Source organism: Mesoplodon densirostris, chromosome 10 (assembly GCF_025265405.1).
Source record: "Mesoplodon densirostris isolate mMesDen1 chromosome 10, mMesDen1 primary haplotype, whole genome shotgun sequence".
NCBI lineage: Eukaryota > Metazoa > Chordata > Mammalia > Artiodactyla > Ziphiidae > Mesoplodon > Mesoplodon densirostris.
Window position 1 is genome coordinate 21,641,419 of NC_082670.1, and position 12,935 is coordinate 21,654,353.

A 12,935-nucleotide genomic window follows, 5' to 3' on the forward strand; every position below is an offset into this window, starting at 1 on the left:
CTCACACACATATACACCATATATATGTGCCAGTCATTGTCCCAAGTATTTTCCCCTCAAAAAATTAAAAAAAAAAATGTAGGAAATCATTTTATAGATGAGGAAACTGAGTCAGAGAAAAGTCACATAACTTGCCCAAAGTCTTAGAGCTAGTGAGCAGGAAGGCTGGGGTTTGATTTCAAGAAGTCTGGCCTCAAAAGGTTCTCCCCCATCCCACTCTTAGTCTGCACAGGCAACTCAAACAAAATACTCTAGAGTGCATGGCTTAAACAATAGAAATTTATTTCCTCAAAGCTCTGGAGGCTAGAAATCTGAGGTCAGGGTGCCAGCATGGTCAGGTTCTGGTGAGGCCTCTTTTCCTACCCTATAGACGGCTGCCTTCTTGCTGTGTCCTTACATGGCCTTTCATGAGTGCATGCACACCAGGAGAGTGATGGCTCTCTCTTCCTCTTCTTATAAGGCCATGAATCCTATTGGATTAGGGCCCCACCTCTATGACCTCTGTAGCCTAAATTACCTTCTAAAAGCCTTGTCTCCAAATACAGTCACATTGGGGGTTAGGGCTTCAGCATATGAATTTTGGAGGAGGGGTGGGCATAAATCAATCCATAGCAGATACTTTTCTCATGGAATGATTAGGAGGCTTATTAGAGACAACCTAGATAAAAGTAGTTTTAGTTACACCTAGCCAAACATGGTTCATTATTCCAGCACAGTCCTGGACGAAGGAGGCACCTGATAAATATTCCCTTTTTTGGTCTTAACCTAAGATCCTACTTATTCTTTACAGAGTGCTTTCCCATGGAACTATTGCAATCTTGTTCACTGTTTTGCAGCAGTTTATTTCTTATGGGGTCATGGCTAATAAAAATATGGGGAAAAAACTACCTTCACTCATAATGAAGGAAATTACATTTCAATATATATTTTTTGATCTGATTAACAGTGTTTTAAAAATATTCTCAGGGGCTTCCCTGGTGGTGCAGTGGTTGAGAGTCCACCTGCCAATGCAGGGGACACGGGTTCGTGCCCCAGTCTGGGAAGATTCCACATGCCGCGGAGCGGCTAGGCCCGTGAGCCATGGCTGCTGAGCCTGCGTGCCCGGAGCCTGTGCTCTGCAACGGGAGAGGCCACAACAGTGAGAGGCCCCCTTACCGAAAAAAAAAAAAAAAAAAAAAAACAATTCTCAGTAAATATGACTGCTATAAAACAGGAAATTTTGTATTATGTTGGTATTATAAGTTGGCATGGTCCTTCTGAATGGCTATTTGATGAATGTATATATTAAGAGCCTTAAAAAATGGTTTTACCTTGTGATTTAGTATTTCTACTTCTAGAAGTCTGTCCCAAGGAAATAATCAAATATTTAAACAAAGATTTATGTAAAAAGAAGTATGATTTATAATGCATTAAAATGGAACTCAGTCTAAATAGCCAGTAACAGAGGGCTAATTAATAAGTAATAATACATCTATAAAAAACGTGTGTTTCTAGGCATGTTACCTAGAAAATTAGCTATATGTGTATATGTAGCATGATACCTAAATTTGCTTTATATATGATATATATTTATTAGAGATGGATCTCATATATATGTTCATACTCATATATACATATAGAAAAGAGATACTAAGATTTATTTTAATTTTGTTTGTTACATATTTCTTTTCTTAAAAATTTCTGCAATTACCATTTAATATTTTTATATTCAAAATAAATGTTTTAGCCAAGTTCTTATTGATCCTTCCGTGATTGTTAAAAATACCTCCTTTTATCTTCTTCTAGTATCAGTCATTTTCATTGACTCACTTGTGAGATGCAACAGTGTCCAGCATTGACCAGTGGTGGGAAAATACATTTCTAAAGCCCATTTGCTCCTCCTGTAAAAAGAGAGATTGATTAATTAATTCACTTCTATCATTCATCAAATATCGGATATTGTACTTGATTCTGAGAACAGTAATAATGGCGATGGCTAATGTTCATTGGTGTTTGTTCTGTGCCAGGCAGTGCTCTAAGCACCTTAGATACCAACGCATTTAATCTTGCAACAACCTTCTGAGTTACGTATGATGGTCCTCTCTGCTTTATACATGAGGAAATTAAGGCTCAGGGAGACTGAGTTTCCCAGGTGGCACCACTGTTGGATGGTGAACCATCCTCTACAGTAAAACCACACCCTCTAGCATTTGAGTCTATGTGCACTCATAAATAAAAGATGAGCATGATCTAGTCAGTGTCCTATAACTTACATTTGAGCTAAGTCTTGAAGGGTGGGTAGGAATTTGTCAGGTGAGGAAAGGGTATTAGGGCTTTTCACAAAGGAGACATAGTGACAAAGGCCAGGTGGTGGGGATTGTCTAGGGTGAGGTGCTTGGGGGTGAGCCTTGTAGAACCGCTTGTGAAGGATGAGGAAGGAAGGCCCTTGCATGATGACAGGTTGAAGAGTTCAAGCTTGTTATTCCCACATGAAGCAGTTTTAACAGTTCCCAGAAGCCTCCCTTCTCTCACATGCTCATCTCTCTGGGCTGCTGGCAGATGAAATCATTCCCCACTTTCAAATAAGCCAAATCAAACATCTAATGGAAATGTACCCAAGTAAATGCTTAGTCTCTTTTTGGGTGGTTTTAAAATACATTTTTTCCAACTCTTCTTCACAGGTAGGCAGAGGCAAACCTAATTTTATGCTCTCTTGGTGTCCAAATTCAGTGCAAGGAAATATATACAGGGTTTGCTTACTAAGGAGTCCTCTTTACTACCTGTGGGCTGACACATTAGTGGGGCGGGGACATATGGGTTTCTGTGAAAATTGGTCACACATTTGGGTAATATGAATACTCGTAATTATAAGCCACGCCTGACACAGCCTACACTCAGGCCGTCACTCCACTTTACAGAGAGAGGCTCTTGTTACATGGTGTGTGTGTGCTTGTAAAAATGTAGTAACAGTTACACAGTGATTTAAGTTTTGAGAAAGCTCTGCCTGGAAGCAGATCCTGGTGGTAGTGGCGGGTGGACAAGGGGGAAGCAGTCCTCTCTTTAGCTGGTGAGGGCCACAGTCTCCCACACAAACCATTGACCATCTCTGCTGACTCATGGTGTGATCTCTGATGTTCCAGTAGTTTAACAAACTCACTGTTGCTTCAGATGTAGCAGCCTTAATGATTGCAAGTGGCACATGTTATCTTAAACACTGTTGAAAATGCACCAAATTGAAGGACTGTGTTGGAGGGAAGCACAGCTCTTCTCACCAGCTCACGCCCAGAATGAGGGCAGTGACGGTGGTACTAGAAAAAGAGGGACCGGTACTCAAGGTAGAACCAATAAGGCTTTGATTTCTCTTCTTTTCTTCATTACTGGGTCTTCCTCCAAGAGTTTTGTATGTGCTTTCCAACTAACATTTTATTGTCTGAGAATAAATTGAGTTAATAGTGTAAAGCACTCAGAACAGTACCTGGCCCATACTAAGTGCTACACTAGTGTTAGCTACTCTTGTTATATTAAGCATTTTAATTAGTGCTAATATGCAAATTATATCTACCACCCCTCTTGATCCCCCCTTTTCCTGTTTTCCATTTTCCCTTTCTATAGCATTTATTCCTTTCTCATATTCTATATAATTACTCCTAGTAATGATTGTTTGTTGTCTCTCTTCCCCAGCTGTGATGTAAGCTCCAAGAGGATAGTGACTTTGGCCTTTTCAAAGGAGACAGTCACTGAAGATGGCTGGAGGAACAAGAACCAGAAGGTGGTCCTTAGGACCAGAGGAGAAAGGGAAGAAATCCCCTCCTTAGACCATCCCAAAACTCTGTCTTCATACCCTCTGTGGTGAAAATATCAAAGATAAGGTCCAGCATATATAGGAGGACAAAAACCGGGAAAAGCAGAGTGTGTGCAAATCTGGCTGCAGTACAGAACATGAGAGAAAGAGGCTGCAGACAGTGGGCAGGGGAAGAGTCCGTCAAACCGTGTTTCAGGTCTTTGAAGTATCCTAAAGGAAGACACAGCTCTTTCAGACCCATTCCAGACCATCCATGATGCCCCAGCTCACATGCTAGAAGGATAAAGACCCCACAGCCCCTTCCCCTCATTTCCAGCTTATTAAAATTTCCTATCATTTTAGGACAGTAAAAAATTCTGTATGATATTATGACAATGAATATAAGTCATTATACATTTGACCAAACTCATAGAATGTACAACATCAAGAATGAACCCTAAGGTCAACTATGGACTTTGGGTGATTATGCTGTGTCAATATAGGTTCATCCTTGGTTTAAAAAAAAAAAAAAAAGGGCCTCCCTGGTGGCGCAAGTGGTTGAGAGTCCGCCTGCCGATGCAGGGGATACGGGTTCGTGCCCCGGTCTGGGAGGATCCCATATGCCGCGGAGCGGCTGGGCCCGTGAGCCATGGCCGCTGAGCCTGCGCGTCCGGAGCCTGCGCGTCCGGAGCCTGTGCTCCGCAACGGGGGAGGCCACAACAGTGAGAGGCCCGCATACCGCAAAAAAAAAAAAAAAAAAAAAAAAAAGTACCATTCTGGTGAGTGATGCTGATAATGGGAAAGGCTATGCATGTGTGGGTGTGTGGGTGTAGGGAGTATTTGAGGAATCTCTGTACCTCCCTCTCAATTTTGTTGTAAACATAAAACTGCTCTAAAAAAAAGTTATAAAAAAAGTATATAGGAAAAACAATTCCAATCCACTCAACATTATTTATGTCTGGAATCGATGGAGTCAGGCTCAGTCTCTGATGCTTAGAGTCAGGGAGGCCAAGCACTTTCCAAAACCTCCAAAAAGCTCTTACCCTGATGCTTGCTGGATATACTTGACCCACCTTTGAGGCTAGCAGCCTTTCTTCCATTCAAGATCTCAGCACTTGCATCATCTCTGTAGAATTCTTAAACACACAATTGTATTTGTTTATTTATTTCAATTTTTAAAAATATATGTATTTCAGTGCATTAAAGCCCAAATGCATGTGTTTAAAAATCTAGTGACCAGCATCTAACACCTCAATTGTTTAAGCAAGTCTAACAATAAAAGGGGCACATTTTTTTAAGATTTCTTTTTTTTTTTTTGATGTGGACCATCTTTTAAAGTCTTTATTGAATTTGTTACAATATAGCTTCTGTCTCATGTTTTGGTTTTTTGGCCACGAGGCATGTGGGATCTTAGCTCCCTGACCAGGTATCGAACCGACACCCCCTGCATTGGAAGGTGAAGTCTTAACCACTGGACCACCAGGGGAGTCCCAAACTGAGCACATTTTAATCTTTGATATTTTTATATCCTGTCCTACAGCTGAGTTTGGGTCAATTATAGTACGGAAAAAAAAAGTGAAAAGAAAATAAAGGAAAAAAAGAAAAGAAAAGAAGAGAGGAGGGGAGGAGAGGAGAGAGAAAAGAAAATGAGAACAAAGTTTCTTCCTTATTGCTTTTGAAGCCAATTTTTTTACTGTTGGAGAACTCGATCTTGTCAGAAGACAAGTTTAGAGCTATAAGTGATGAAGTCAAGGTTTTACCCCAGTATTGCCTCCTCTAAGTATATCAGTCTCCTCATAGAATGAGACAAGTCCCATCATTTCTGTTCCTTCATCCCTTGGAGCCTGCAGCTGGGGAGCTCTAATACCATGAACACCCATAGCAAGATGAAACCAGCTCTTTCCATTAATTACTATACAAATTGCTTATTGGATGATAAGGTTATGTAAGTCTTTAAATGAGCAAACCAAAGCTTCATTTTCCTTCCTCAGAACTGAGGTAGGACAATAAGAAAGTAGTTGATTCTCCACATTTACTCACTTTTTCCTAATTTATAATAAACCCATAGTACCTGAAGATATGTCAAGCTGATTTTCAGAGTCCAAAGAATTTAGTCAGAGCCTAGAATGTCTTGCTGGCAAGGTCAAAGGCAGCTGTGTATTTGGCCCAATTAATTTTATGCTTAGTCATCCAGGATTGCACAGGGTGAAAGTTTGGAAAAGCTAAATAATTTTTAATACCTTTTAAATTTAGGACTGTTGGACTGCAAAGTACTGAATCTACACACCCTTCGAAGTCTGGATGCTTCAAGACAAGTGATAGCTATCATTCCTTATGTCCTTGGGTATACGCCTAGAGAGCTAATTAAGTACAAGTGCAGTGAAATAAAATGCATTTTCTTTCAACCTGCTGGACCAAGGTAAATGCAAAGGAATCCGTTGGCAATCTTTTTAGATCACTTGTGAAATTCCTATCATTTATGAAAGACCAGCTCCTACCAACTGAGGTCTTCAGTCACAAGCTGCCTTAGTTCCCTTTAGGGTATAAAGAAGGTTATAAATGAAACTTGTCAAACATCACACAAAAACTGAGCACCTACCATGTACCAGGCACTCTTCAAAGTGTGTTCTATGCATTAAAGGTCTTTGATCATCACAAACATCTAGAAGGTAGGTGCTATTACCATCATCCTCAAGATACAGAAGAGGCACAGAGAGATTAATGACTTGCATCAGTCTCACAGCTAATAGGTGGCAAGCTGAGAGTCAAACCAGGTTTTATCTCCAGGGGCTACACTTCTGTCAACAGGGAGCAATGCTGTGCAGCCATTTTACTGGCATCCATACCATTTCTAGGACAAATATTTTATATTTGCTATTTCATTTAATCCTCACCCCATCTTCTCAAGTACGTAATTACTATCACCCCACAGGCTCAGAGTATTAGGTTTGTCAAACAGTAACTCAAAGACATTTAATTAATTATTAGCACACTGTTAACTTGTGTATAAGGTATGCCAAGCAATAGATTGATTTCATCCAACAAAGTCAAAAAAGATGACTATGAAAGAGAAAGAGGAGAGGAAATGCCTTTGGACTGTCTAGGAACAGGATATCATGTTTGTACATTATTTTCAGTAGGAAAGAGTTCAGTGTGGACAATCTGTTCTTACACAGACCAAAGAGGATTAAAAAAAAGAAAAAGAAAGAGAAAAATAGTGATTGTCTAAAAACTCTCAAGATTGGCTGTGAAGAATATGTGACAGGCTGCCTCTGTATAATATGGTCCACTGACTCTCAGCAGCATTTCCATCTTAGGTAGGTCATATCTTCACCATTTCTGGCATCAGAGTCTCTCAACTTCCCCACTTTGGTCAAGACTCTCATAATAGAGTAGTGGGTTTTAGTCTCCTCTTTGTAACACTTAGTCATCTGCATATTAGACAGAGGAGGAAGACAAAAACGTTATGAGGACAATCACAAATATAATAAGAAATATTTGAAATCTCTATTATCTTCAAGTACTTAATTGACGTGTCTTAATTAGAAGAACAGGCCTCAAAGATTACCTTGATGGATTTAAGTTAAATAAGTGTCATTTTTCCTAACCACAGTTTTAACTCTAATTTGAGCCATACTCAGAAATAAATTATGTAGTACACATTCTTTTGTTCAGGAAATTTTAGTCAAGGTATGAATAGAGGGCTAGGCTTTGAGGATTTTTTAAATTTTTTTCTAATACTTGGGAAGAACAAATCTGAAATCTAATCATTGGAAAAACTGATAATGGAGAAAAGGACAAAGAATAACACAACGGGAAGGAGAAGGAAAAAGCTACCTATTTTAGATCTCATCTTGATCTGTAGAAGCTTAGGAGGAAGCTTCCTACTTCCAAAATTCTGGAAATCTTGTAATGTGTCAAGATTGGCTTTCCAATGAGAGTTTATATCCAAGTGGTAGGATTCTAAACATGTTTATGCTGTGAAAAAAAAAAATCCATTTGTCCTGAAGCTTAAAAACAACATTTGTAGTTAAAAATACTGGAAATGGCCTTTTCTAGCATTGTTAAAAGTTGACACTTTGGGGAGTCTCTTTAAATACAATCTTTAATTGTATATTATGTAGAGGTGTGTCTGTTGAAGTCTTTTTTTGAAATGTAGATTGCATTTGTTGTATATATGACAGTGTAGCCTACATTAGTTTTAGATAATATCTGACACCTGAAATATGTCAAAAGAGAAGAAAAGACAAGTCATATGGATCTTGTGGTACAATTTCAAATGATGAGAATTTATGGGAATATTTAGATGTAGGTCATATTATCATTATTATTAAGGTTAGAAGTAAAATTTTGGCACAGTAAGTTTATGTTCTTTGGGAATTTTACTTTAAATTATTTGTATTATCTTCTCAGCAGTTAGGGGGTGATATAGATTGATATGTTCTGATAAGAATAGTTTTATATTTTATCCATGATCTCATTTTTTATTATTTAAAACTATTATAAGTATTCCCAGGTGGCAAAAAAGATCCATATATTTCAAAACAATAACATGAAATTGATTTGTTAATGCTGTGGTTCTTGAGATATGGTTGAAGCACTGTCCCACCTTTATTGTTTTTCAATTTGTACTAATTGGATATATAGCAAGATTCAATCACTTGCCAAGTCTTTGAGATAATCAACATCTTTGTAAAACTTGAACTAGTTTGTGCTTGTTGTTGGAGTTATTTTTTTTGTTTGTTTGTTACATGACCATGAAGTCTGGAGGAGGTTGGGCTACAGAGAGATGAGAGATTTGGATAGTCAATTTTTATTGAGGGGTGGTTGATAAATTAATATAGTTATAAGTTCAGTCTTTAATGGCAGCTCTAAAGTATTTTTACCTTGTCAGCATAAATAAGACAATACATATAAAATTGAATTTACATTAATGAACAGTAACAACTTTCTAATAAATAAACAGACCAAACATAGCCATTGCTTGCGTACACATTTGTGTTTCTCTGCAGCTATAGTACTTGGTAGAGTCAGAGCTGTTTGTATTAACGACAGCCCTTTAGAAAAACAGGCAACTGTGTTCCCTCATAGGCATAAGGAAACCGGGAGGCCGTCCAAAACCTGCCTTGTCCTCTGGGCCCACATATACACTTTACATATCCCTTCTACAAATTTAAAGTAGCAAAAACAAGCATACCTATTTCTATTCTCCTACAGCATCTATTTGTTCTCTAACCTGTTAATCTATGGTCATTCTCAACTGTGTGAAAATAAAAGACTTGCATAGATCTGTTTTTAGTGATGTGTATTTTGTACCCTCCAATTTATTTAATTTACCCAATTTAATATTTATCTAAATTGTTTAAGTTATCTATAGACTTTGAATTCAGTATTTAAGCTGAGACAATGAGTCCTTATGATTTGTAACATTATAAAAATTAATTCCATTTTAAAAATGACATTACCTATCTACATTATCACTATTTTGTGATAATTTAGTTCGATGCATAATTTACATAATGTAAAATTTTAAATAAAGTGATGATAACTCATCTAATCAGTAGAGTTAAAGAAATTTAGTAATTTAACTTAGTTTTTTTTAAAGAAAATAACCCCTAAACTTGTGTAAACTAGAATACTATACTAACATTATTCTTACATTATAACCATAATAAAGAAAAAGATGTAGAGCCAGTTTGTAAAGCAAAATTGTTAAGCCAGCAAATTTATCCAAAGGGTTAACTTGATTAGAAATATGTGATTTTTAAATTTCCTATAGAATTACATGTCATGTATTAAAATATTTAAGTTGTTCAAAAATAATGGAGTAGTTCTGTTTTGTTTCTTACCTTGTAACGTGTTAACTGAGACCACTAATTAAATTCAGTTAAACTTTCTTTTCTGTCTGAGTTACAACTTAAAGAGGTAGCACATTTAAAGCATCTGGAGAATTTGATTTTGCTCTTATTTTAAATTGATGTATGTTTTTTAGTCTTTATATAAGCTATTTAAGTTTACATTATAACTTTTAAAATTTTCTGCTGAGGTAGATAATTTACTCAAAATTATTTGTATTCATAAAGCAGAAAATATTCTCAATCATTGTACAAGTTAGAGGAGCTAATTGTGAAACTGGAACCAAACTTAAAGAGATTTAATTTAAAAGCAACCAGAGATTTAAGTACGTTGATCAGTTAAAGAAACAAATGTGATTAAGATCAGAGATCCCTCAGGGTACACCACTGCTGGGAATATGAGTAAATTCTCTGATATCCTTCTAAGTTTGGTAGGAAATTCTAGTTTCCAGTGCCATATCCCTCACAATGAACTCATTAAGGTTAATAAACTATTTAATGTTTGTTTTATACAGGTATTGGAAGCCCTCTCTTTTTTTCTGACTCAATAGCTCTATTTATAATGACATATTTCTTCTCTCTCCTCTCTGACCTTACTTAAAGAGCAAGAAGGGACAATATTTTTTTGGAATTATTGAATAATAAACTTTAGAGGCTTCGGCATAGCAAGAGACAGGCCGATTGTAGGCTGGAGATGCTGCTTCCTTGTTTTCTTTCTTGTCTTAAGTCTCCTGTTAGTTCTAATGCTTTATTAAAGTTAAAAGTTTTAGGCACCATTTTATATTCGTTTGTCTTTGAAGCAGGAGTGTTATTTTTGCAGATACTGACAATTATTTGGACTCATACTGAGTAATCACGAAAACAGACAGTTTTGAAAGGAAGAAAGAAACTCTGATTTTTAGTTAAAAGAACCCACAGTATACAAACACCAAACACCAAACACAGTGGATCCCATCAAAGGCCAGAAAGAAAAACACCAACTTCCTGGTCCTGTGTTCTCAAATGCCAGAGATGACCAGAATCCTCAGACAAACACAAACAACCCAAAAAAGATAAACAAATGAACCAGATTCCAGATACCCTGTCCTCTGCCACCAACTAATTAATGATCTAGCGATAAAACCACTAATGTGTATCCAATCGACAAAGTACAATCTAAGAACCAAAATAAGAAACAGACTTGGGCAAAAATAAATTTTAGCATACAAGAGCCAAGGGAAGATGAACAGAAAACTCAAAGTGCCCAGGGCTAGACAAGGTACATTTTCAGTTCACTTTTCTATTGATTCCTAAGGTAGGGCTTGGGTAAACAATGTCTTGGTGGAATCTTCAGAAATAAATGGTCCAAGTGTTAATGATTAGCCAGCCTGCTCTTATATTGAAGAGAAATCAAGCAATAGTTGTTATTTCATCCAACAAAAGCAAACCAGAATTTATATGTGAGGAAAAGAGAGGAAGAGAAGGAGAAAACAAAAAACAAAACCTTGTAGTCAGCCTGGGATAGTGAATGTTTGCATATTTTTGAGGTAAACTGATTAGTTGGCAGTGAGGATAGGTTAGTCTGATTTGGATCATCAGTCCTTGGGCAGGCTCACTAGGGGTATAGAAAAAAATCCAATTTCAGTTGTTGAAAGACTTGGGAAACGTTATAGTTTGGCTGAAGAGCTTGTGTGATAAGCATGTGCCATTGTCCTATATTTGCACTTCTACCTTAATTAAGCCAGGGCTGCACCTCATTTCTCAGGTAACTTCCAAGTTAGGTAGCCAGTAACTGTGGAGCTGTGTTCCAATGGACGCCTGTCTAGCGCCAGGCAGGCCTTAGTATTTTTCCCAGATATCAAAGAAAACTGCACATTTAGAATCACGGGGTCTTAATGTTAAGTAATCTAAATCACATTGTATCTTACCTCAAATCGTTAAAGAACAACAAAAAGCCCTGTTTTCCTTGTAACATAAATTTTATTCCTGTAGTCTCCCACTTTTTTACAGAAAAAGCAAAGTTTACTCCTAGGTGCTGAAAATGTGTTCTAGACTTGGATAACTTAAATGGAAAATGCGTTTCTTTCACCTTAAAATCTTCCCCTGGAACAAAGATTAAACTGCTTAAGGGAAGGTGGAACTTGCCAGCTCCCCCCACTCACCCCTCCCCGCTGCGCGACTACCTGGTTTGGGAAGGTTCTCTCCTAGACTTTGTATGCCAAGTTCAATAGCGTCCTTTCTCTTCCCGCCTAGTTTCCCCTCCTTTCGGTGCCAGCCCTCAGTTCAACCTCCATGGAAACTTGCCAAGTTGCAAGCATCTCTTAAAGCAGTTTGTCAACCCCAACTGCGTATTACAAACCACCAGCCACCTTCGCAGTTAATTTTCATGTTCAGATAGCTGTAGATCAATTACAGTACATTGATCACTGGGACTCAAAAAATAGCTGATTTTATACTTGGGGTGACCCCCTAATTGCAACGGGTAATGGATAACATTTGACACAACAATGCCAAAACCCAACAACCTGGCAGTGCTCCTAACAGCTTCACTTGTCATTCCTTAGACCCATTAATAGGACTTACAAATTTATCTACCTTTGTTTTCTAATTAATGCACAGTACTTTTGCCCAAACCTCAACTTACAGAAAATAAGCAGCATCACAACTCTCTTTGTGGACGTGTGGGTGGCTCTTAAAAGAGCCTTTGGGGTTAGGTGTAAAGACGCTTACTTAGCAAGTTTACTTGGAGCTAGTGTACTTAGTGACAGCCTTGGTGCCCTCGGACACGGCGTGCTTGGCCAGCTCCCCAGGCAGCAGCAGGCGCACGGCCGTCTGGATCTCCCTGGACGTGATGGTCGAGCGCTTGTTATAATGCGCCAGGCGCGACGCCTCGCCCGCGATGCGCTCGAAGATGTCGTTGACGAACGAGTTCATGATGCCCATAGCCTTGGACGAGATGCCGGTATCCGGGTGGACCTGCTTCAGCACCTTGTACACGTACACGGAATAACTCTCCTTGCGGCTGCGCTTGCGCTTCTTGCCATCCTTCTTCTGCGCCTTGGTCACTGCCTTCTTGGAGCCCTTCTTCGGGGCAGGAACGGACTTGGCTGACTCCGGCATTTTAAAACCTCAAAACACGAAAAATAAAATGAAAGTAGAAAGCAGATTTCTGCTATTTATAGGGCCTTTATGCTAATGAAGGATGCAGACTGCGTCTTAGTTAATTGGAAGACAAATAGCAAAGCTGTCATCTATGGGCAGAACTATGCAAATGAGGTATGGAAATAGAGCTTTTCTATTGGCTATTTAGGTGAATCTTGGTATTAACCAATCAGACAACC

At 38.3% G+C, this 12,935-nt stretch overlaps 3 protein-coding genes across 3 annotated transcripts in view; 1 reads left to right on the forward strand and 2 right to left on the reverse strand.

Moving 5' to 3' along the window:
• The window catches only part of LOC132497346 (uncharacterized), a 112,753-nt gene that overhangs the window by 49,077 nt on the left and 50,741 nt on the right, over nucleotides 1-12,935 (reverse strand). The gene's annotated exons all lie outside the window — the stretch shown is intronic.
• Nucleotides 1-12,935, forward strand: part of LOC132497347 (uncharacterized) — an 89,165-nt gene that overhangs the window by 4,985 nt on the left and 71,245 nt on the right. The window lies entirely within an intron of this gene.
• Nucleotides 12,334-12,714, reverse strand: LOC132497378 (histone H2B type 1-C/E/F/G/I-like). The gene has a single exon (XM_060110521.1). The coding sequence runs from the start codon at nucleotides 12,712-12,714 to the stop codon at nucleotides 12,334-12,336; it is 381 nt and encodes a 126-aa protein (XP_059966504.1).